This window comes from Ailuropoda melanoleuca, chromosome 15 (assembly GCF_002007445.2).
Source record: "Ailuropoda melanoleuca isolate Jingjing chromosome 15, ASM200744v2, whole genome shotgun sequence".
Taxonomy (NCBI): domain Eukaryota; kingdom Metazoa; phylum Chordata; class Mammalia; order Carnivora; family Ursidae; genus Ailuropoda; species Ailuropoda melanoleuca.
This window is the reverse complement of record NC_048232.1, coordinates 22,920,114-22,946,435: the sequence shown is the minus strand read 5'-3', so window position 1 is coordinate 22,946,435 and position 26,322 is coordinate 22,920,114. Positions and strand designations below refer to the sequence as shown.

General features: G+C 35.2%; 1 protein-coding gene across 1 annotated transcript in view; it reads right to left on the bottom strand.

Moving 5' to 3' along the window:
* GPR158 (G protein-coupled receptor 158) overlaps positions 1-26,322 on the bottom strand; it is a 473,863-nt gene that overhangs the window by 125,074 nt on the left and 322,467 nt on the right. The window contains 1 exon segment of the mRNA XM_034644366.1: positions 23,398-23,466. Coding sequence (XP_034500257.1) covers positions 23,398-23,466 — 69 coding nt within the window.

Sequence of the window (26,322 nt, the reverse complement as noted above, 5' to 3'; positions counted from 1 at the left end):
AAGAAAGGGCACTAATAACAAGAAACCATACGAAAGTAAAAATCTCACTGGTAAAGGTGAATATATGTATACATGGGTAGTGGATCAACCACTTTTAAGCTAGTGTGAAGGTTAAAAGACAAAACTAGTAAACTGTAACCACAATAATTAGGTTAAGGGATACACAAAGTTTTAAAAAGTGACATCAAAAACATAAAATGTGTGGGAGGCTAAAAATGCAGAGATTTTAGAATGTTCTTCAAATTTAAGTTGCTACAAACTTGAACTGCTCTGTATATAAACAGTTATATGTAAACATTATGGTAACCACAAAGCAAAAACCTATAGTAGATACAAAAAAATAATGAGAAAGGAATCTAAACTTAATACTAAGGAAATTTACCAAACCACAAGAGAGCAAGAGAAGAAAGGAACAAAGAAACTATAAAAAACAGCCAAAAAACAACAGAATGGCAATAAGTACATACATTTCAATTATTACTTTAAATGGACTAAATTCAACCAAAAGACATAGAGTGGCTAAATGGATTAAAAAGATAAGACTCATCTATATGTTGCTTACAAGAGACTCACTTCAAATCTAAGCACACACATAGACTGAAAGTAGAGAAATGGGAAAAGATTTTCTAGCCAAATGGAAATGAAAAGAAAGCTGGTATAGCTATATTTATATCAGACAAATAGGCTTTTAAAAAAAAGACACTGTAATAAAAGACAAAGAAGAGAACTGCATAATGATGGGGGTGGTCAATCCAAAAAGAGGATATAACATTTGTAAGTATATGTGCACATAACATAGGAGCACCTAAATATATAAAGCAAAATATTAAGAGACCTAAAGGGAGAAATTGACAGTAATACAATAACAGTAGGAGATTTTAAAATCCCACTTACATTGGCAGATAGATCATCCAGACAGAAAATCAATAAGGAAACATCAGCCTTAAATGACACATTAGACCAGATGGACTTAATAGATATACAGAACATTCCATCCACAGAGCATCAGAAAAGACATTCTTTTCAGGTGCACATGAAATGTACTCCACGATAGATCATATGTTAAGCCCACAAAACAAGTTTCAATAAATTTAATAAGGTTGAAATCATATCAAGCATTTTTTCTGATCAAACTAGAAATCAATTACAAGAAGAAAACTGTAAAAATCACAAGACTAAATAACATGTTACAGACTAACCAACAGGTCAGTGAAGAAATCAAGAGGTAAACAAAAAATACCTTGAAACAAATAAAAATGGAAATACAACAATCCAAAATCTATGAGATGCTGCAAAAGCAGTTCTAGAAGGAATATATATAGCAATACAGGTCTACATCAAGAAACACAAAAAAATATCAAATAAATAATTTAACTTTACACATAAAGGAACTAGAAAAAGAAGAGCAAACACAGCCTGAAGTTAGTATAAAGAAGAACATAATAAAAATCAAGTGGAAATAAATGAAATAGAAACTTAAAAAAAAGAAAAGAGAAAAAAGATCAATGAAACTAAGAGCTCGGTCTTTGAAAGGATAAGCAAAACTGACAAATGTTTAACTAGACTCACCAACCAAAGAGAGAGAAGACTCAAATAAATAAAATTAGTAATGAAAGAAATTATAACTGATATCACAAAAATCAAAACATCATAATAGACTACCATGAACAATTATACACCAAAAGGCTGGAAAACCTACAAGAAATAAGTAAATTCCTAGAAAAATACAACTTTCCAAAACTGAAACACGAAGAAATAGAAAATCTGAATTGACTCATTAGTAGAAAGGAGATTGAATCGGTAATAAAAAACCTTTCAGAAAACAAAAGTTCAGGCCCAGATAGTATCACCGGTAAGATCTATTAAACATTCAAAGATTAATAGCTAATCTCAAACTTTCCACAAAATTGAAGACGAGGTAATACTCTTAAACTCATTTTATGAGGCCAGAATTACTTTGATACCAAAACCAGACAAGGGCACCAAAAAAAAAAATTACAAGCCAATAACCTTGATGAACACAAAGACAAAATCCTCAACAAAATATTAGCAAATGGAAGTTAAAAGTACATTCAAAGGGTCACACACCATGATCAAGGGGCATTTATTCCACAGATGTAAGGATGGTTCGACATTAGCATTTTTAACAATGTGATATACTACATTAACAAAATGAAGAATAAAAATCATAAGATCATCTCAATAGATGCATAAAAAGTATCTGACAAAATTTGACATCCAATCTTGATAAAAATTCAACAAAGTGAGGACAGAGGAAACATACCTCAACATAATAAAGGCTATATATGACAAACCCATAGCTAATATCATACTCAATGGTGAAAAGCTAAAATGTTTTCCTCTAAGATTAGAAGCAAGACAAGGTTCCCACTCTCATCACTTTTATTCAACACAATATTGGAAATCCTAGACAGAGCAATTAGGTAAGAAAAAGAAATAAAAGTCATCCAAACAGGAAAGGAAAAAGTAAAACTGTCATAATTTGCAGATGACATGATTTACATATAGAAAACCCTAAAGACCACCAAAAATCTGTTACAATTAATAAATGAGTTAAGTAAAGTTGCAGGATACAAAATCAATATACAGAAATTGGTTGTGTTTCTATAATGAACTATCATAAAGAGAAACTGAGAAAACATTTATCATTCACAAAGGCATCAAAAAGAATAAAATACCTAAAAATAAATTTAACCAAGAAGGTGAAAGACTCGTACACAGAAAACTATGACACTGATGAAATAAACTGAAGACACTAATAAATTCTGTGCTCATGGACTAGAAGATTTACTAATGTTAAAATGTCCATACTACCGAAAGCAATCCACAGATTCAATGCAATCTCTATAAAAATTCCAATGGTATTTTTCATACAACTAGAACAAATAATTCTAAAATTTGTTGGAATCACAAAAGACCCTGAATAGCAATCTTGACAGAGAAGAACAAGGCTAGAGATATCACGCTCCCTAATTGCGAACTAATACTACAAGGCTACAGTAATCAAAACAGTCTGATATTGGAATAAAAAAAGACACACAGATCAATGGAAAAGAATAAAGAGCCCACAAATAAATCCATGCATATATGGTGAATTAATTATGACAAAGCAGGCAAGAATATACAATGGGGAAAGGAGAATTTCTTCAATAAAAGTTGCTGGGAAAACTGGACAGCCACATGCAAAATGGTGAAACTGAACCTCTATCTTACACCATACACAAACATTAACAAAATGGATTAAAAAGTTGAATATAAGACCATAAAATTCCTAGAAGAAAACATAGGTAGTAAGCTCCTTGACATCACTTTTGGCTGTATGTTTTTGGATCTGACTCCAAAGGCAATTTCAACAAAACCAAAACTAAATGGGACTAGAGCAAACTAAAATGCTTTTTCACAGTGAAAAATAAATAACAAAATAAAAAGGCAACCTTCTGAATGGGAAAAGATATTTGCTTATCATATATCTGATATTTTGGCTAATTACCAAAATATATAAAGAACTCACACATCAATAATAAAAATATAAACAATCTGATTAAAAAATGGGCAGAGGTTCTGAATAGACATTTTTCCAAAGAAGATGGGCAACAGGCACATGAAAAGATGCTCAACATCACCAATCATCAGAGAAATGCAAATCAAAACCACAATGAGACATCAAATCACACCTGTTCAAATGGCTATTATCAAAAAGACAAGAAATAATATGTATTGGAGAGATTGTGGAGACAAGGGAACATACACTGTTGGTGGAAATGTAAAAGTAAAATTGGTGCAGCCACTATGGAAAATAGTACTGAGGTTCCTCAAAAAGTTAAAAATAGAATGACCATATGATTTAGTGATTTTACTTCTGAATATTCATCAAAAAGATGCAAGCACTGATTCAAAAAGACACCTCCCATGTTTATTGCAGAATTACAATAGCCAAGCTATGGAAACAATCTATGTGCGCATGGATGGATGAACGGGTAAGATGTGGTATATGTATACAATGTAATATTACTCCAGCTATAAAAAAAAACCAAACAACAAAATCTTGCCATTTGAGACAACATGGATAGACCTAGAGGGCTTTATATGAAGTGAAGTAAGTCAGGCAGAGAAAGACAAATATCATATGATTTCACTTACCTGTGGAATCTAAAACACAAATGAATAAAGAAACAAACCAAAAAACAGACTCAAATATAGAGAACAAACTGGTAGTTGCCAGAGGAAAGGTAGGTTGGGGGTTGGGTACAATAGATAAAGGGAATTAAGAGGTACAAACTTCTGTTTGTATGGAGATGAAAAATATAGCATAGGGAATATAGACAACAATATTGTAATAACATTATAAGGTGACTAATGGCAACTACACTTGTCATGATGAGCACTGAGTAATGTATAGAATTGCTGAATCAATATTTTGCATGCCTGAAACTCATATAACATTGTAGGCTAATTATACTTCAATAAAAAGAAGAATAAAAAGATCATTAAAAAAACTTTCTACCTTATTCGGTACCCTGTAATATCTAGGAGCTCAACTTGTAAATGGCTTCTCAGAATATGTCTTCCTAGTCGTACGAGACCTTATCACTGCCATCTACCTAGTGACTGAGGTAAATTCAGAAGTATAGACTATAAACAGAAATAGAGGCAAAGGCTACAGATATATGATGACAACCATTATTTGCCAAAAATTGGTCCTAGCCTTAGTCCAGATAAAATTTTCAGCCTTTTAAATGTAAAGCTTCCTTAAACAAACTTCTTTAGCAACTATTCCCATTTGAGACATTTTTGACTTCAAAGAAATGTGGAGCATTTTGTTAAACATCAAAATTCATAATCTGTAGCAATATCATGTCTCTTAAAAAAAAACAGCAAAGGGAATGAAGCTTAGAGTAAAAACATAATTCCCACCCCCCTCCAGTTTGAGCATACTATACTTAGTGTGCCTACACTGTAGCTTAAAATAAATTCCAAAGGTCTTTAAGCCATTGAAATTAGTACACCCTAAAAGGAGTTGAGCTGTCACCAGAAAAACCCATATGAGAAAATCTATCTTAGGTGAGTCCCTCTTTTAGTAGTTATCTAATAGGCCCATAGATTAAATAAGGACTTTCTTTCCTGTCTGAATCACATCTGTTACATAATTACTTCTTTTCCAAGCAAGTGAAAGAAACAAGGAGAGCTAGATAAAGATTACAGTTAATAATGATCGGCAGTTTCCCACAAAATGAAGTCTGCAATGTGAGTTGCATAATCAGTATCTCAGTAACCTTACTTCTCTCTTCAAAAGTCATGGCTAGGCAGAGTCAGGGACAGGACTTCTGTTTAAATTTTTTTCTTTTATAAAGATAATATATTACTCATCCATCAGAAAGGAGGAATACCCACTATTTGCATCGTCATGGATGGAACTGGAGGGGATTATGCTAAGTGAAATAAGTCAAAAAGAGAAAGACAATTATCATATGGTTTCACTCATATGTGGAACATAAGGAATAGCGCAGAGGACCACAGGGGAAGGGAGGAAAACTGAATGGGAAGAAATCAGAGGGGGAGATAAACCATGAGAGGCTCTGGACTCTGGGAACCAAACTGAGGGTTACAGAAGGGAGAGGGTGGGGGGATGGGGTAACCAGGTGATGGGTATTAAGGAGGGCACGTGTGGTGATGAGCACTGGGTGTTATACGCAACTAATGAATCGTTGAACACTACATCAAAAACTAATGATGTACAATATGCTGTCTAATTGAACATAATAATAAAAAATAATTTTAAAAAACCTCCATAAAAAAGAATAAAGATCATATATATGCATTGAAGAAATACAGAAGATGCAAACCAGCAACTAGAAGAAAATAACAATTACATGCATGGCAGAGATGAGATCACAATATGCAGAATTCCCTTCTCCCAGTTTTTTTCCCATGGGCTCATGGCTCCTTAGATAAAAAACAAAACAAAATAAAATAAAACAATTTCCCAGCCTCTTTTGAAGCTAAGAGTGACCACGTAATGAAATTCTGACAAATGAGGCTAAATGGAAGAGAAGGATAGCATTCCCTCCCCCTTCACACTTTCTTCCCACCTGCTTCCTTGGATGAAGATGAAATTCTTAGAAGGGATAGAGAGAATGGGTCACCCAGGAGCCCTGTAACTGTGAAATACAATTAGCTTTGGACTATTCACTTCCATACTTCTTTTTTATGGGAGAAAGAGAGTTCAGCATTTTAAAGCTTCTGTTCTTATGTGCCTTGGTATTTGCAGCTAATCCTGACCCCGACACCTTATCTGATCCTAATACTATTTGTTACCTACCTTCTGAATTTTTAAATAGTCACCCTTATGCAATATCTCTTTAAATTCTTATTTTTAGTTAGTTAGTTTACTTGTTTATTTTACATGGGAACGCGTGGAGTTTATGGGAGACTTCTTTAATTTAAATACAGTGTTATTCTTTTGAATTGGAGTTTTAAGTAGGCATCAAAAGAAGGATATGCTTCCTTTTCTTGTGAGAATTTTCAGTTTTAGGGGCAGCAAAATCAAAAACTATACTGAAAACCAGGCAGTAACTTAGGCTGTATGAACAAAGTAGGTCAGGTGGGACTATGAAAAACAAGAATACACAGGCACATTCCTAAATGAGATCGCTACTATGCAAGTCCTGCAGATGGCTGGCATTGAGGGACCGAGGGCCCAGTATTTATAATCATGGAGAAAAAAATGACCTTTTAATGTGAACTTTGCTAATTTTTCAATAATGTTGGCAAGTAATTATGGAAAAATAAATTAATCCTTATGTAAGAGTAAAATTATCTGAAGGACAAATTCATTGTAATAGGTATTGTAGAACAGTTCTTTTTTTTTTTTTTTTTTTTTTTTTTTTTTTTTTTTTTTTTTTTTTGGTCTGTAGGTTGGTTACGTTTAAAATCAGGCTTTGGATATTAAAGTGCCTCAACGATTTTTAGAAGCTCTAGTTGGATCAGGGTTGCCTGACTGGTAAGTTTCATGAGAACTTTTGATGACTGGTGTGGTAGGCAGAATAATAGCATCCAAAGATATCCGTATCTTAAGCCCAGAAACCTACGGATATGCTCCGTTTTAGTCTTCATTTAAAAGAGGGTAAAAAACAAAACAAAACAAAAGGATTGCTAAAATACCAGAAGGGGACCAGCCTAACATGAAACAGTGTACACAGTCACTTTATTTGCTATATGAATTGTCTCCTTTTTTGAAGGTGCAAAGTCCCACTTATCTGGTAACAAAATCAATTTCCAATCCAAGAATAACTATGCTTTTCATTTCACTTTCCAGGTGATTAATATTTATTGTATGTTACCAAAGACTTTGTCTATGACAGATTGACATATAACGAAACAAACAAGTTAAAACTTTCATTCCTTCACCACGCATAGTTTGAAAAGCACTGCTGTAGGCCAATGGTTTTCCAAGTGTGGTTCCAGGACCATGGACCAGGAACAGCAGCAATCCTTTGGAATTTATTTGAAATGCAAATTCCCTGACCCTACCCTAGGTTTACTGAATCAGAAACCTAGAGGTGGGTTCAGCAACCTGGGGTTTAACAAGTCCTAGATGATTCTGATGCTTGTAAAGTCAGAGAACCACTATTTTAGGGTATGCTACTTTATTAACTAATACTTGCACACCTCATAATATTGCCAGGCACTAGTCTCAGCATTTGCATGCATAAAATCATCATCCAATAGTACATTTATAATCCTGATTTTACAAATAAGGCGATGGACATCCAGAGAGATTAAATGACTAACCTAAGGTCACACAGCTACTAAGTGTCAGTTACAGCGGCTGCACAGCCCATTCTCTTAACCACTACACTATAAAGCCTAAGACTGATGAGATAAGTAAATAAGAGATAAGGTGTTCACCAGCTGGTCTATTAAGTTTTTCAGGAAACAACTGCTTTAACATAATTTAATCATGTGTCTCTAGAAAGTTAAGTAACAATTCTAATTTTGTTAGTATGTCAACCATGAAGGCAGCGTTCTGTAACAGGGTTTTGTCAGAGCCTTTTATATCATATTATCAGGTAATAACCTTCATCATGTGAAAGCTCTGCATTGCTTTTGGCACATCTAATTCCTTGTTTACAGGTAACTGGAAAAATATTTATTTGATTCTTACTATATGCCAGGCATTATGCTATACATTGGGGAATGCAAGGATGTACAAGACATAAGACAACACATATAAAACACTTCAGATATATGAAATGGAAAATCACACAATAAATGTCAGCTCTCATTGTTAAGGAGATCCTTCTGTTGTTGTTTATAATGGAGAGAGAAACACAGGAACTCAACTATAAAACAAAATACAGTAATACTGCAGTAGATAAATGACAGTTGTAATACTTAGTTGTTCTGTAATACTATTACTTTTCCTTAAATTCATTAACAATGCTAGTAAGAGAAATAATCTCCTTCTTCCCTCCCTTTCTCTTCTTGCTCCTCCTCCCTGAAGTCCAAGACTCTGAAGACAGGACTTTATTTCTCAACATTTTTAAAATGGCAGCATTAAGACTTCTTTCCAGAACCATGGATTCATTTCTCTCAAATACAAAGGGGTAGAAATAGAATTTATTTTTCAAAGGAAGAACTAAGAAGACACTGAAGGACAAATGTGAGACCTCCTTAAAGCCAAGATTTCCAAGGCAAAAATAATGCTGCTTAAACATTAACTAAAAATTGCACAATTCGCCAACATTCAGCATTCAACTTTTACTGTCAACATTCTATTTAAACAGAGTGGGACAAGAAGGTGAAATAAAATGGCAAAAGTTTGACCAAGTGAAGGAAAAATAATTCCAATACTACTCAATGTTGTCTGTCAACAGCTGACAAAAGTCTGGATTATTAAGTGTTTAATTCATTTTTGTAGCTTAAATTTTTAAAAAGATTTTATTTATTTATTTGAGAGAGAGAGAAAGAGAGAGAGAGAACAAGCACCAGAGGGAGAGGGAGAAGCAGACTCCCCGCTGAGCAGGGAGTTTGACAGGGCGCTTGATCCCAGGATCCTGAAATCATGACCTGAGCTAAAGATAGATGCTTAACCAACTGAGTCACCCAGGTGCTGCCTGTAGCTTCAATTTTTTAATTAAAATTCTATCTGAGCTTATATCACAGATCAGTTCTGTGTTAGTCCTGAAGATCTGTACTGTTTGTCCAGAGTAGGTAAGTGTCAAATTTTTCATTTGCTTTATGATGGCAGAAATAGCCTAAGTGACTGAATGACTGGTACAGTGACAGCCTTTGAAGACTGCATGGATACAGACGTGCCCGATTCTGGACTGAACATACTGCCGTCTTTGTCATTGTTCTACCAGAGACAGTCATTTTGCCATAGAACGTGCAGTTGTTTGGAGGAGATACATGAAGCCCGATCACTGTAGACTGTGGAACATTTACCCCAAAGTCTAAAAAGTCACCATCATTTATTAGAAAGTTGCAGTTTATTCAGAAGGGCTCCCAACCACCTGCGCTGAGATACTGCCTGAATCTAGGGCAAAGTCCTGAACAATAGGAAAATGAGAGAAACAGCCAAAATTTACACCTCACAGATGACCCCAGTTATAATTTTTGCCCTGACCATAGGTTTTCATTTGCTATTTATGGAAAAGAAGTCCCAGTACCTCCTTTTTTCCTAATCAATGAGTGAACTGGATGTGTTCTGATCTAAGTTCAACCCTTCCACTTATTGGGTCCTATCTATTTAAGGGCTTCCCTTATGACAATATTCACATCTCTTCCGCAGCATCATTTTCCATCTTTATGGGATCATTCCATAGCCATGCAAATACGTAATATATCTCATTTAAAAAAATGTCACTTGACCTATAGCTTTCTCCAGTACCCCAATTCCCTACTTCTCTTTACTGCAAAACGTATAGAAAAAAGGGGTTTACTTGCTGTCTGTATTTTATTTTCTCCATTATCACCCACTACTGCTCCAAAACTGGTCTTGTCAAGACCACCTCAACTTTCCCAAGTCTAGTAGGCAATTCTTGTTCCCCATCTTAGAAGACAAATAGGCAGAAGGAATTAACCACTCTCTTCTCTTTCTTGAAACACAATATGTTTGAATGAATTCAATTGATCCTACTCCTACTTCCCTGCAAGGCCATTCTCAGTCTCCTTTGCTGGATCCTCTTCATCTTCTGGACCTCCAACCGTTACAACATATCTGTCTTCCTATTTATCTGTCTGTCTGTATGTATGTCATGATGATTTTATAGAGAGATGCAAGAAATACCCATACCCATTTATCCACCATTCTGTTTAAGAAAGAGAATATTACAATTCACTTCAAGCTTCCTTTATGCCCTGCTTCCTCTTTGATCCCACGCTCTTCCCCTGTCTCAGGCAACTATCATCCTGAATTTTGTGTTTGCCATTTTCCTGCTTTCTTAAGGTTTACCTCATATGCTCATAGTATACCCACAGACACACACAATTTCACATTCTATAGAAATGGAATCATATAGCATTATGGGATTTTTCGTATGTATTCTTTAAGGCAAACATTATAGGATTTATATTATTAATTATATAACTATAATTATACATTATATAATAGGTACTATGTGGAAAAGGGTATAATGAAATCAAGCAACATAGAGAAACGCATTCCTTTACTGCAGATCTCAAAGCCTTTAACAAGAAGTGTTCACTGTTATTCCCTAAGTAGGAGCATTTGCCAAATACGCTTGACCTCTTCTTTTTTTAGAGCATCTTTTATTTTACAGCATCTGATGAAATGCTGTGCTTTACATCAGAAGGCAAAATGTGCGACTGTTTTGAGAGAAACCAGTATGATCAGCAAAGCCTCTCATATCCTCCTCACAATGACCCACAGAACGGCATGACTGATGTGTGAAGTGGACAAGACTACAGAGCAGGACAAACATTTTTTCCCACATCTCTGTAAGCATGATGAAAAGGAGACACTTTCATACAAAAATGAAAGTGTGAAGAATAAAGAAAGTCAAAGTTAAATTGATAGTAAGTTTTGGATTAGAATGTCATCTGAACATGTCTGTATTTCAGTTAATCATATTTATATTATTGCTGAATCCTAGAGATGGCATTCAAAATGAACCTCATTTTCAATACTTAAGAACAGAAAAATCATGGAGATTTATATACAACTAATCATAAATTACATTTCCTTTAAATAATTTATATTAAGTATTCCTAAAGGTCTATCAATAATGATTATATTTTCACAATAATTATTTTCTTCATATTATAGAAATTATAATGTGAAGAGAAATTTGTATACAATAATCACAGCTTTTAGGTGAATGTGTAACTGAAATAAACATATAAATTAATGCACTTTTCCGATACATTCCAGGAAAGCAATCTATTCTTTATCCCAGAAATTCACACTGACCTTTCTGATTTAAGCTACAGGTCCAAATGCTTTCTTCAGTCACACTAATATCAGGCTCAAGATACTCTGAAGTTGGGTTTTTGTTAATATGATTCTATGTAAGTATTACATCTTTGTATTTTTCCTCTTTTGCTATTTTCTTTAAGTAATAAATCTACTTTATTGAATTGCAACTCCTTAGTGACATCATGTCGTCCCTGACATTTAAGGTATGATCTGCCTTGTCAAAACGTCATCTTCTTGTCATTTTAACAAGAATACTTGCTACCTTTTACACAGTGTTTCTAAGTCTTCACAATTTTTTCCTTTAATAGCTTTGAAGAGGAAACTATTTTTTTTTTTTTTAAAGATTTTTTATTTATTTATTTGACAGAGACAGAGACATCCAGCGAGAGAGGGAACACAAGCAGGGGGAGTGGGAGAGGAAGAAGCAGGCTCATAGCAGAAGAGCCTGATGTGGGGCTCGATCCCATAACGCCGGGATCACGCCCTGAGCCGAAGGCAGACGCTTAACCGCTGTGCCACCCAGGCGCCCCAGGAAACTATTTTTAAAGACACACTGCTAATTTCAATTCTTTAACAACTATTTTTGTCTGTGACTATTTTCTAAATTACCTCTTAAACATCTTTAAATGTCTTTTTTTACCTTATGTCAAATTGTTCATGTATAAGAACACAGAGATAAACCTGGACATCATGGTATTGGTAGTTTGTTAATATAAATGTCTAACAATTCTGAGGATGTTTTTAGAGAACATTAAGGTTATCTAAAATCACATGCTTACATGTCATACCTAAAACCTAAAGTATGAATCTGTTGGTCTTTTTATTAATTGAAAATCAACTACCAAACTTCAGAAATAGTTAATTACTTATTGTCCTGGTTCTGCACAGGAAAATTGAAGATGCATTTTTGTACACAGAGGAGAAATAGTAACTTGAAAAAAGAGGCAGAATAAGTTCCTGATGTGTTTTTTTTCCCATGGGCAAAGACATTACCCTACCAACTCTAGCAAGGGAGTTAGAAATGAACTGAGACTTTACCCTTTTTTATGACTGGTTTTTTCTTTTGTTTTGCTTTGTTTCGTTTTTCTACTAGAGAGCTATAATACGCCAGCTAGGACATTGCTGTAGAGGTACACTGTCTTATCTTTTGGCTCAAACCACCTGACTGTCAAATTCTCTCTCATCGCCAGAGCCAGGATCTCCTTATTTGTTGCTATAAAGGCATTCTCAGGATAATTTATTATGTTCTTAGTCTACTGCCAAACTGTGACATTTCTGCCTCCACATCGTCACTGAATCTGTCTCCATTTGGTCCCATTAGAAATTCTCTGCAATTGTGGTGGTTTAATCTCACTTTAACGTCCAATTTTTGAATTAACCTCTCCCTGTTTATTACAAAATAATGAGTTCCTTAACTTCCTTTCACTGAAGAGTTGACATTTGAGCGGGGAATTGGCCTTGGAGATATGTGGGTTAAGACTGCTCCAGGAAACAGTCAAGGTCAAGGCTGTGGGGAAGATGCATGCCACACCTGCTCAAGGAAGAGCATCAAGACCAGTACTGATGCGGCAGAGTGAGAGAGGCAGAGAGCAGCGGAGTACAGGGTCAAAGAGGTAAAGTGGGGCCAGGTCATTTAAGACTGTGTAGGCTAGAATTAAAGTCTCTTTCTGGTCTAAATTCTTTACTACCTCTCCATAGGGAACTCAGAGATAAAGAAGAGATTTACGGCTGTACAATTATATAGGTGTATGTGCATGTGTGTAATTGCTTTACTTAGAATCATGTCGAAACTCGACAAATTTTTAATGTGCTATAATGGAAGCAGATGCAACAGACATGGTCGTGCTCTCAAAAAGCTTATAATTAAAAAGTATGATTCTAACAGATCTATTCATTGGAAAGTGAATATTTGGCATAGAAGGGCCAAAAGGAAACTGGGGAGTTTTCCTATATAAACACAGTGTCGTCTCAGATTGGAGGGAGATGTGGAGACACATCATCTTTGTTGATGTACTTCAGGGGCATACTAGCCAATGAATGTCGCCAGGGTGTAAGTGTGGTAAAAGAGAAAGCTGAAGCCTCAGATTATAATGTAACGTAAATTTGTGTGGCTTCATGTGGCCTCAAAATAAAGAAGTATCCTGTGTCAATCTATTCCTCCTACTGCTCTCCACTTAATTCTTCACACGTAGCTACCTATAAAAACTGCTTTCTTCAAAAATGAAAAGGAGCAAGTCAAAGCCACAAAAAGATACCACTTCACACCCACTAGGATGACTTTTTTTTTTTTTTTTTAAATACAGAAAATAACAAATGTTGGTAACGATGTGGAGAAACTGGAATCCTCATGCACTGCTGACGGGGATGTAAATTGCTACAGATACCTCGGAAACTGGTAGTTTCTTAAGAGTTAAATTACCATATAATCCAGCAATTTCACTCCTAGGTATATGCCTGAAAAACTGTAAGCTAGGACTCAGATACTTATATACCAATGTTCATAGCAGCATTATTTACAATAGCCAAAAGGTGACAACCACCCAAATGTCTATCACAGCTAAAGGGTAAACAGAATGTGGTATTATACATATAAGGGACTATTACTCAGCTGTAAAAAGGAATGAAATTCTGACATATGCTACAACATGGATGAACCCTGAAAACATTACGGTGAGTGAAATATGCCAGGGACATATTCCATAAATACCATACATACCAAGGACAAATACCACACAACTCCACTCATATGAAGCACCTGACAACAGGCAAATTCAAGAGAGAAAGTAGAACGGAGTTTGCCAACAACTAGGAGTAAAGGAGGAATGGGAAGTTATTATTCAATGGACAGAGTTTTAATTGGGGATGATGGAAAAGTTCTGGAAATAGTGGTGATGATTGCCCAACACTGTGTATGTACTTAATGCCACTAAGTTGTACACTAAAAATAATTAAAATGGTAGGTGTATATTTATGTATATTTTACTGCAATAAAAAAGAATTATCACAAAAAAGAAATCAGAAAGCAACCAGCACAGACTCTTTGTTTAAATACTGGAGGAAAAGGGGCACATGAAGAATGGACAACAAAGTGACGTTGTCCAAGAAAATTTGCACGACTTCAAATAAATAATTCTCATGGCCTCAAAGAAATTACAAAAAACATGTTCCCTCTGATATAGAAGCTCAAAGAAAAAGATATTAGAATCAAAGAAGAGATAAGAAAAACAGAGAGATAAAATTGCTCCAAGAAAGCTGGAGAAGAGGGGAGAAGGTGAAAATGGAAATAAACTAAAATCAGTAGAGAGGTTAAAGGAATATTAGAATCAACTCAAGCAGAATAAACATACCTGAGAATAGTGTAAAGGTCATAAAGGCTTGATGGAAACACACAAAGCAAACTAGAAAAGTACAAAGATACACAAATGACTAGAAACATTATAAAGAAGAGAATATCCAATGTATACATAATTCCTGTTCCTGAAGAAGAAACAAACAATTAAATAAATATATTTTAAAATTCCAGGAATAGAAGAGGTCTTACATACATATATTGAAAAGAAACACCATGATCTTAGAAAAAAATTATACAGAATGATAAATTTCAAGGTAATTCCCAGTTTATTTTGTTTCAAGACTGAAGAATGCAATCAGGCTATTTCAAGAGCTGAAAATATTCAGATAATGGATAGAAAGTTCTGAGCAATAGAAACTGTGTCCTAAAATTTTTATACTCAATTAAATTATTCTTCACGTATAAGAACAATGGGTAGAGATTCTCAAGCATATAAGAACTCAGTAACTATAGAACTCATTTCTCCTTCATAAAAAATCTGTTAATGAAAGCCAAGGGACAAATCAAAATAAAGAACTGAGGAATGAAGAAGCCAGGTTATAAAGATTAGTGGAAAATATTAAACCTATTTAATACAGACCTAAGGTTAAACAACTATGTAAATAATAGTTTTGTAATTGCATTATATATACGTTATAAATGTTAACAATTCAAAAATTATTAATAAAGATCAGAAAGTTGAGGGAAGGGTCAAAAGAAACTGTATTTATGTTCGATTTCTTAACTGTCCCAGCTGAAGTCAAGTGATACTGTCTAAGTTGAAACATATAGCTAAGTGAAAAAGAATTAACCCAACTTTTAAAACATTTTATAGACTTTTTAATAGAAAGATCTATTAGAACTAACAATGCTTGTTGTGAAGATTAACTTATCTAAATATTAGTAATATTTTTAGTTTCACTTCAGTTTTTCAGTTAAAACAATACAGATTATAATTAATTTTAATAAAATGTCATAGATCTGTATCTTGATTTCCACCATTCATCCATTTTCTACTTCAATTTATAAATGTGCATACACAGATGTCTCAAACAATCAAATGTATACAGTGATTATTTCTAGACAATAATGACTTTGGTTGTGTTTGGCTGTGACTTTTTCTTTGTGCTTAGTTTGCAAGTAATGGTAATTATTATATTTCCAAAAAAAACAGAGTATTTTTAAGAGGCACACAGTCTAACTGGTATTTATTTTGGCAAAAATGTAAACACTGTTGCTTTTTCATTGACAAACTAAAGCCAGGGGTCAAATTCTCAATGATTTAAGGCTCTCTCAGTTTATTAAAACTCTTTCAGCAAAAGGAAAATAATTACTTAATTCCTGACATATCACTGATCCAAGACTCTTAATCAGATACCCTGGAAAATGCATACTGGATAGCCTCCATGCTTTTATGAGTAGAAGACCACACCCACCAACAATCAGTCTTCTCTCTGGTAGGTTGAGGAAAGAATATAGGAACAAGTGGATAAATGGAACTGCACAGAATTCCAGGACATTTATAACCATTTCTTCTCTTCCTCTAACCTATCCTGTAACAGAGAACAGAGTGTCTTAGCGTCACACTCTTTAAGCTCCCTTGAAGGAGGTGGTCTGGTTTTTGTCTTTTAATCTCAATATTTTAACCAATATTCCTGAAATTCGATAGCAGTTTGGGGATTAAGAGTTTTCTATTCCCAGGGCGCCTATGGATGGCTCAGTCAGTTGAACACCCAACTCTTGGTTTCGGCTCAGGTCATGAACTCAGGGTCTTGGGACCGAGCTCCCTGTTGGGCTCTATGCTCAGGACAGAGTCTGCTGGAGATTCTCTCCCTCTCCCTCTGCTCCTCCCCCTGTTCATGAGGGCATGCATGCATGCATGCACACACTCTGTCTCTCTCTCTCTCAAATAAATAAATAAAATCTTAAAAAAAAAAGAGTCTTCTATTCCCATACTCTTTGAGCTACCTTAGCATGAAACACCTATTCCTGTACTACTGTTTTCTTGACAGTACTGCTAAGCTCATGAGTAACTTTCCTTCCAATTTACTTTCTCCCTTTTGCTCTGGATTCATCCAAATGGAGCTAAGTGACACCAAGTAAGATGCAGTCTAGATCAGCTTAAAAAACTGTGTTTTAAGGACGGAATCTTTGAGTTGAGGAGAAATCTCCTTACAAAAGCCCCTAGATAACTCAAGTCTGAGAAACGTTGGCCTAGCTGTAAAATTGGGAACTTTGTGCCCTATGTTTGTCGCAACGGAAGTGAATCGGTGTCAGTGCTGAACTGCTACCATTTCTCTCCAAAAAGAATCAGGGCTCCTTAGAGAAAAGGCGGATTCCAGGGCTGAGCTGGGGTAAGTTTTTTCTGTTGAACTAGAATGTAGGGAAGTGCTCGGAATGATGGGGTAATATGAAAAGAATGCAAGAGCCAGCTTGAAGGGGCTCCACTGGGCAAATTTAGGTTAATTTGAGCTTTAAAATAAATAATTATAGTAATAGATTAAAAGCTCAGCTGTTTTAGCTATATTCTCATAGTCACATTCTCACTCCCCTCCCTGCGTTCAACTCTCTGTCCTTTATTTCCCTCCCCGTAAGCTCTATGCTCAGAACAATATGCTTGCTCCTGTTTTTCCTCTGCTTCTGAATGTTATGAGTACTCTACACTGGAGATAAAAAAATCTGAGTTTTAGTTTTAGGCTTTGGGGTGATCAAAACAGAAGTAGTCTTTTAACTGACTTAGGTTCTGAGCCACTGAAACCAACTTGATATGGTCTATAGGGTCATTTATTAGATTCAAATATAGAATAGCCATTTTTGTAAGTAAAATGGTTCAGTATCAGAAACTTCCTATGGTTCAACAACACGCTCCATCCAAGCTCACAGGAGTTTTACATTGGGTCTTACAGTCAAATCTTAAGCTATTTTAAACCGGTTTCCTGTTTTATCTTCTAGCCTTTTATTTCCTCGGAGACCTAATGAGGAAAGGCGCCTGAACAAAGGGGTAGAACATGGGCAACCCTGTTCATCCTGTTTAATGTTATCTCAATCACACATTCATTCCTCTATCACAAGTACTGTCATAGAGTGAAAGGAGTGTTAGACCAGGAGTCAAGAGACTAATCTTGGCTGTCTTGTTACTTAGCTGAGAAAAGTTGGATAAGTTACAGTTTCTCTCAGACTCCCTTTTCACTTGCAAAATAGACACTGAATAAAGACTAAGTTGTGTCTGACATTCCTTCCTGTTCTAATATTTTGCAGTTCTTTATTTTAAGGCCTGGGGCGGAGTAGGGAAACAACATGAAAATTAGTATTTATTTATATATGTAAGGGTGCAGAGAGGCACATCAGCCACCCAAATAGCTAATCAAGGTTAGAGGAAATAATTCACCTTATTAGCCAAAACTAGTGGTTTAGTCAGTCAAAAATGAACTTCTAGACTCCATATCACTTAAAATGTTTTACTAATCCATTAATGTCATTTCATGTAATTTAACAGGTAAAAATATACTTCAGTTGATATTTTAAAGTTCTTTTTTCTTTCTTCTATAAATTATATTAAAGTTTTTAGATGATTATGAAGACTAATCATTTGTTCACAAATGTATGGACTTCAAATCATGAGTCTCTTTTGAGAATCTGTAAGAAAATGTTTTAAATGCTTTCACTCTCTGCTATCCAATTATAACAATGCTAAATTTAGTAAGATTTTGGTTTGTCCTCATCTGCACAATGATGATAATCTCTAATTTGGACTTTCCAATATAAGCATTGTTATGAAATCGTCTGTAGTCTAAGATTGCTTAGAAAAGGCAAAAATAACCTTAATTCTTGCAAATCTGAACAACAATATGCAGCATAAAAGAAGAAAAGGCTCATTGCATAACAACTCAGCAGAACAGTGAATATGCAAAGCCACCTTCCATGGAGTTACCCAGCACTGAAAACAATTCTCCTTTACTCAAGCACACTTTAAAAAAAAAACAAAAACAAAAACAAAACTATAACCCCCATTAAAACTTCATAAACAATTTTGGTACGGACCACACCAGGAACAGAGAAAGTAGGTAAGACATCTAACAAACAAGAAATGTATAGGTCACATTTATATCATCCAATGATTAGACCTTTTGGCTATTTAGGTTTACTTCAACCTTATCACTTAATCTTCCCTGCAGCATAAAGTCTAGCCAAAAGTTATAAAGTTCATTTCTGCAAAACCCAGGGAAGTCAATGAGCCCTGGTCCACTAACTAAATTACTTACTCCTCTTGTCAAGAATGCTTTACGCATGTGCACCCACGCACATATACACACCCTATGCAGCAAAAAGCTTTCCTATCAATTTTTGATATATCATCTCCCATTCTCTCACCTAAAATAAAATTACTTTCCTTACCAGACTTAATCAATAGTATATTTTAATCTCTTTTCTTCCCGTGTCTTATGCTCCATCCAAACTTCATTAAGTAACCTGACCTCTTCTGTCTAAAGAGCATGAACACTAACTTATTTGAAACCAAGGTACACAGTATAAACTTGGGTAGTACATATTAATATCTCAAGCAGTTACAGAAAAAGATGTTATAAAAGATGAAACAGGTAGCTAATTAAGCACGAAGTCAACATAATGAGGTTTTTGTTAGAATTTTTTTTGTTAAGTCTTCTTTTCTGTTATTTTTTTCCTTCTCACGCATATCGGAATTATGAAGCAGAAGTGTTATCTTTACATTCCTCTGAAATGTCCATGTCTTTCCCCTTTTTTTCTCTGTATCTGACATCATCATAGGTACAGGTCCATCAGATATCTTTCAAAATTGTATACCAGTCAATGAAGGGGTCTTTAATTACTGCTTTGAACATTTAGCAGCATAAAATTTGCTCTTCTTTCAAATGTTCTTGTTTTCTAGAGTACTTCATCCATTTAAGAGGCTTTAAAATTCTTTTATAGATCTTAGGCCCATGCTCATTAATATAACCACTTGATTTGAATAAATATGAACCTTAAAAATAAAATGAAATTTTGCTAACATCTCAAAATAACATTAAGAAGTGTTTTACTGCCTGTTAGCACTAAATAAAGTAATACTAATAAGGATCATCATTCTTAGCCTTCTTTTTTTTTTTTTTAAGATTTTTTATTTATTTATTCGACAGAGATAGAGACAGCCAGCGAGAGAGGGAACAAGCAGGGGGAGTGGGAGAGGAAGAAGCAGGCTCATAGCAGAGGAGCTTGATGTGGGGCTCGATCCCATAACGCCGGGATCACGCCCTCAGCCGAAGGCAGACGCTTAACCGCTGTGCCACCCAGGCGCCCCCATTCTTAGCCTTCTATATTCAAGCAGGTTCTTTGGAAGCTACTTCAATAGGACAACAGCCACTAGTTTGGGGTACAGGTCTAAATTCATTCAAGTATAACCTCATTCATTCACTCACTGCATATTTACTGTGCTTCAACTATGGTGGCAGGTACTGGGCTGTGAGCAAAATAACTGCATCATCTCCTTATTCTCTAAGAACTAGAGTTTGTGCAGGAGAATGACATTAATCAAATAATGGCACTTGTGACTGTACACTTACCAACTGAGATGGGGGTTGTCAAGAAAGACAGTGGGATTCCATGAGAAACTATTAAAAGGAATTTGACTCTAACTGGGAGTCAAGGAAAGAAAGCTTTCCTAAAAAAGTGATATTTAAGTAGAAATGTGAAGGATAACTAGCAAGTTGTTAATTAGGCAAAAGAAGTGGTGAGACGGAAGGGGTGGGGGTGGGAAGAAGAAAGGAGGACTCTTCAAAACTGAAGAAAAAGCATGTAACAATGTCCTATGACAAGAGGCATATTAGTTTCTTATTGCTGCTGTAACATACTACCACAAACTTAGTGGCTTAAAACAATACAGATTTATTATCTTACAGTTCTGGAATTTAGAAGTTCAAAATGGATCTTAAGGAACTAAAATCAAGGTGTTCTTTCTGGAGGCTCTTGGGAAGAATGTTTCCCTGCCTTTTCCAGCTTCTAAAGACTGCCTGCATCCCCTGGCTTGTGGCCTCTTTCATCCATCTTCAAAGCCGGCAAGAGCCAGTCCAATCTTTTTCATACTTTCTCTTTGGTTCTCTCTCTTCTGCTTCTCATTTTCACTTAGGACCCTTGAGCCCATCTACAAATCTGTATAATCTCTTTATCTCAAAGTGCTTTATTTCATCACATCTGTAAAGTCCCATTTTCCATGTAAGGTAACATATTATATGTTCCAGGGATTAGGACAGTGGACATTTCTGGGGAACCATTTTAATACCACCATGAGAGAGATTATGTATCATTTATGAACTGAAAGAAGGTCAGAGTAGCTGGGCGCAGAAAGTGAGAAGAAAAGTGGTATTGGATGAGGCTGGGGAGGTGGGCAAGGACCACACTATATATAACATCATACACCATATCAAGGGTTTTGATCTTTATTCTAAGAACACTGGGAGCTAGCTATAGAAGTAGTGACAGATTAGATTTTATATTTTAAAATATCCTTCTGGCTACTGGATACAAAATGTATTTTAAAATAGCAGAGGTTCAGGAAAAAAGATGATGGTGACTACAACAACAGATATTCAGATGATTATTATTCAGATTAGTGAAATCATTTGGGTCTTTTACTTCCTAATTGGGTGATTGTATAACTTTGGCTAAACATCTTTCTGATAGTTCTATGGGGAAGATGTAATGTCATGATACATAACTTGCCATTTACACAGAAACAGTTCCAGGCATGATAAAGACTCTTTGTGTTATACTGCTTCTATTATTAATTACTGTGCCTAACTCCATAGTAGTAAATTAGACAACTTCAGTAATATGGATGATTTTATGGAAAAAGTTAAAAGGATTATACCCAAATAAATTTCTATCTTAAGGAGAAATATAATTCAAGAAGTAGAAAACTTGGAAAATTAAGAACCCTTATAAACACTGAGTGGCAGAAGAGGTTAGAAAATGAGGTAATGGAGGGGGCAGGATCCAAATCATGTTAGATCTTGGAGCTCATTCTAAGAATTTTGGCTTTTACTGTAAGTAAAACTGTGAACCTTTTGAGAGTTTTGAGGGGTGCCATGGTCTAACTTGCGCATTACAACTAGTTGATACTTTGAAAATAGATCACAGAGGGGTTAGTGTGGAGGGATAGAGGCCGGGGGAGAGACTATGACAATAATCCAGAAGAAACTGATTGTGGTTTAGACCAGGATGGTAACACTGAATGAGGTAGAGGGAGTGGCTGGGTTTTTGCTATGTTTTGAAGGGTTTCTGATGGATGTGAGAAAAAGAAAGTTGTCAAGAATGACTCCCAAGTTTTAGCCTGAGTAACTAGCAGGACAGAGCTGTCATCAATGGAGATAGGGGGACTGACTTCGAGGGTGTGGGAGATCAAGTATCTCAGTTAAGAACATGATAGGGAATTCTGGTAGACCCTCAAAAGGAGTTGCAAAGTAAGCAATTGAATATGATTTTGGAGCTCAGGGGAAAGGTTTAAACTGGACATATAAATTTGGAAGTCATTGTATATCAATAGTATTTATAAAGCTTTGAGGCTAGATGAGATCACCAAGGGAGAATGTAGAATATGAAAAGCTCCACTAGGACTGAGGCCTAAGCCACTTAAGTATTAAGAGGTGGGAAAGAAGATTAAGAATCAGGAAAGAAGGCTGAAATGGAGCAGCTAGTGAGGTGAGAGGTAAAAGAACATGGTGCCATGCAAGCCCTACCTTTTTCTTCTCTAACATCTACTCATCTTTCAGATCTCAGTCGAGTGATATTTTATTCCCTAGACTTGGTTGGTCGTCTTTCCTAAGTGTCTCCCCAGCACCCTGCCTCCATAGCATCTTATTAGCTTTTTTCAATTATATTATAATTGCCTGTACTGACTCACCTCATTCTGTAACTGTAAACTTCCTGAGAGGAGAAATCAAGTTTCTCTCACTCACAAAAAATTCCCAGTTTAGCATAGTACTTAACACACAAAAACTGCTGAATATAAGTTGGTTGAATTGAATTAGGAAAATTAGTACTTACCTTGTGGTTACAGACAGGTTGCTAGTGTGATAGGAATAGTCTATTAGGATTATCTATGCCACTAATACCACACATACATTTATTTTGTTTATTTTTCTATGTAACTATCTGGAATTTTTCAGCACAAATTTGTTGGTGTGTCTCATGCTTTTAATTCAAGTAGAGAGGGAAGAAGGAAACCAATATTTATATGTATATGTATATGGCAAGCATACATATCAAGCATGCCTTTTTTACGTTAGCTCACTTAAGCAGTTAACCCTCCTGACAAATTTGGGAAGAAAAGTATGATTACCTGCACTTTACTTTTTTACTTTATATGTCTATTGTATATAGATATGGGTACATAAACTCGTAGATAGATATATAAAAAAAGTAATACATATATATGAACAGTTATATATACTATAATATACATACATATATACACATACATTAATATAAACATATATACATACATATCTATAAATACATACACACATATATAAAAATTACTGCCTGAGCAAAGTAAAACAAATGGCTATTTTTAAAATACAATTATGTTACTTACTGGAAAGTATAGAAGCAGAGACCCAAAAAGAATTGTTTCCAACAGGATAAGGCCCGATGCCCTGATGCTCTAAAAAAAAAAAGAAAAAGAAAAAGAAAAAAAATAAATAGAAAAAGTCATTGTTAATTTACATTCCTAGAATGAAAGAACTTATGCTATTGTGACAATGCCTCAACCAGCAAATGAAAATTGGCTAGTATTTCAGAAGTGAACTTAACTGAAACATGCAAAAAGACTGACTATAAAGGTGGTGGTAGACTTAATGATATTGCCAGTGGCTTCATGGAATTTTGTTCTCTAAAATTTGAATCCATGAACAATCTGAACAGCTGAGAACACTTTTTAGAAGATCCTTTCAATTCAAGAAGTTCACAGATACAAAATATCTTGCTTGTATTTCTGAAGCATTAACCACAAGTACATATGGAATGCTAACCCTCAACCATTTCACAAATACTTGCAGGACGGTTTCAGTGAATAAAACAGACACAGACACAAGGTCGGCATCTCAGTAATGTATATCCCACCACGTCAAAATACAGTCACCCACACTCACCTCACAGAGCTGTACTATGTGAATAATATAAACTACATTAAATAACAGAGGTACTTCCCCTTGTGAACATGCTTAAATTATTAACTGAAAATTCAATAGAATAAGTTGATTTTTGTATAGTTTCCTAATTATTTAAAGTTTACTATGCATAAATAGGCTTAATAATCTTAAGATATTTTGTTAGACTCAAAGAGCATTACCTTTTCAAAGCAAAATAACTGAAGTGGTGGCAAGAAATAAAAGACCAAATAATTTTATCTTCTAACAAAAAATTTTGCTTCAATGAGTTCAAGTATCAATACAGAGTAATACATTAATTAAGAGTACAGACACAAAAACAGGTACCTGTGTTTTCACTAAATGCAACATGAAATATGTACAAAAATTACAGCTGGTGCAAATATAGCACCTTCACAGGAAAATAATTTGAAGTAGTAGCAACGGACTTTGCAACAACAAAAAGAAGCTAAAAACCCAAGCCACGAGAGTTCATTACATTAAAACAATGTCAGATAAAAACAAAAACAAAAACGAAACAAGAAAACCCCACACAATGTCACATAAATGACAGCCAGAGAAAGAAAATTATAATATCTCTTCAAAACACTGCTAGGACATTGTTAGACACGGGAATACTTTATGTAATCCCTCAAAAGAACTCAAGGCTTTCATTAAACTAAGAATTTGCAATGGAGAAATAAGTTTAGTCAGTGAACAGACTTGATTATTCAAGTGGCTTCTCACTATTGGTCTTTATTTCAGCTAGCAGATGCTTTTAGTGAAAAGAAAATTTCTATCAGCAAGCCTTTAGATGGGTTTTGGCTGGTGGAATTTCTAAGATGGCAAATTACACTCATACCTAATTATGATTACTCAATTTTTTAAACTTTACAAAAAGATGACACTAAGAGTGAGAGTCCGAAATATTATATAAGACTGCTTGTAAAACAATCTATGCTTTTATTTGAGAGAGAGAGAGAGAGAGTGCGTGTGAGGGTGGGGTTGGGGGGAGGGGAGGAGGAAGAGGGAGAGAGAGAGAATATCAAGCAGACTCCCTGATGATTACAGAGCCCCACACCAGGCTTGATCCCATGACCCCGAGATCATGCCCTGAGGGGAAATTAAGAGTTGACGCTTAACCAACTGAGTCACCTGGCACCCCCTCTATGCAATATTGTTTTAAAAAAAGGGGGGATATGAAAAAAAGCTGCAAGGTTTAATGGAAAAGTCAGACTTTGAAGTTCTCTTCAGCTCAGTTTGAATTATGAAATAATCACTGAGTAGGCCACCTTGAATTTCAGTGTCTTCACCTATAGAATGGGCATACTAATATTTACCTTATTAAATCTGAGAGTTTTAATAAAATATAGAGTATACAAAATGGCTACTATTATGCCCAATTCTTAGCAAGTAGATACGCACTTGTCAAAGTAAAAAACAGCACTAGGATGGTGAATCTGAAATCCACAGAATAAGCAGTCAATTTTTTTTTTAAATGCTTGGGATCCAAATGACCTCAGAAGAGCCAAAAGTGGGGGCAGAGAACCCAAGAGTTCTTTTTTTGGGGGGGGCAGTAGTTTCTTAGCTGCGTTAAACCATTATTACCACATAACAGTGGTAGTGGAGCATATATTCTCAGAGTAAATAACCTGCTTCCTTTTCATTTGGTAATATTGAGCAATCTTCTTAACTCTTCACTACCTTGCTCCTGGCTGAGCAGAGGAGCCCATAATTTCAAACTATTAACTGGAATTCCAACAAGTGGTTCCACAATCAAACAGAAGATCTATTCAAAATGTGCACTTTTCTTTTCAAAATATTCTTAGGCTGAGTTGGTTTCATGGCCTCACAGAATGAGTAGGTACCTAATAAGTGGGACTTCAGGAACAAAAAAGAAACCTCATGCTCCCTAAAACATCTCCCCATTGTCTTGTTGGTACTGGAAGTTCTTTGAACTAGAGAGATGCCTTTTATTTTGTATTTGGTGCCAAGTTACATGCTGACTTAAGTTTAAAGTGAAGAACAGAAATCTTTTCCTTAAAGCCTAAGTGATAGGATGAGGAAGGAAAGAGGAGGGACTGAAAAATGAAGATGGTGCAGTCACTCTGGAAAACAGTATGGAGGTTCCTCAAAAAGTTAAAACCAGAACTACCCTATGATCCAGCAATTACACTACTAGGTATTTACCAAAAGAATACAAAAATACTAATTCAAAGGGATACATGCATCCCTATATTTACAGCAGCATTATCTACAATAGCCAAATTATGGAAACAGCCCAATTGTCCATCAGTTGATGAATGGATAAAGAAGATGTGTACACACACACACACACACACAGGACTATTATTCAGCCATAAAAGGAATGA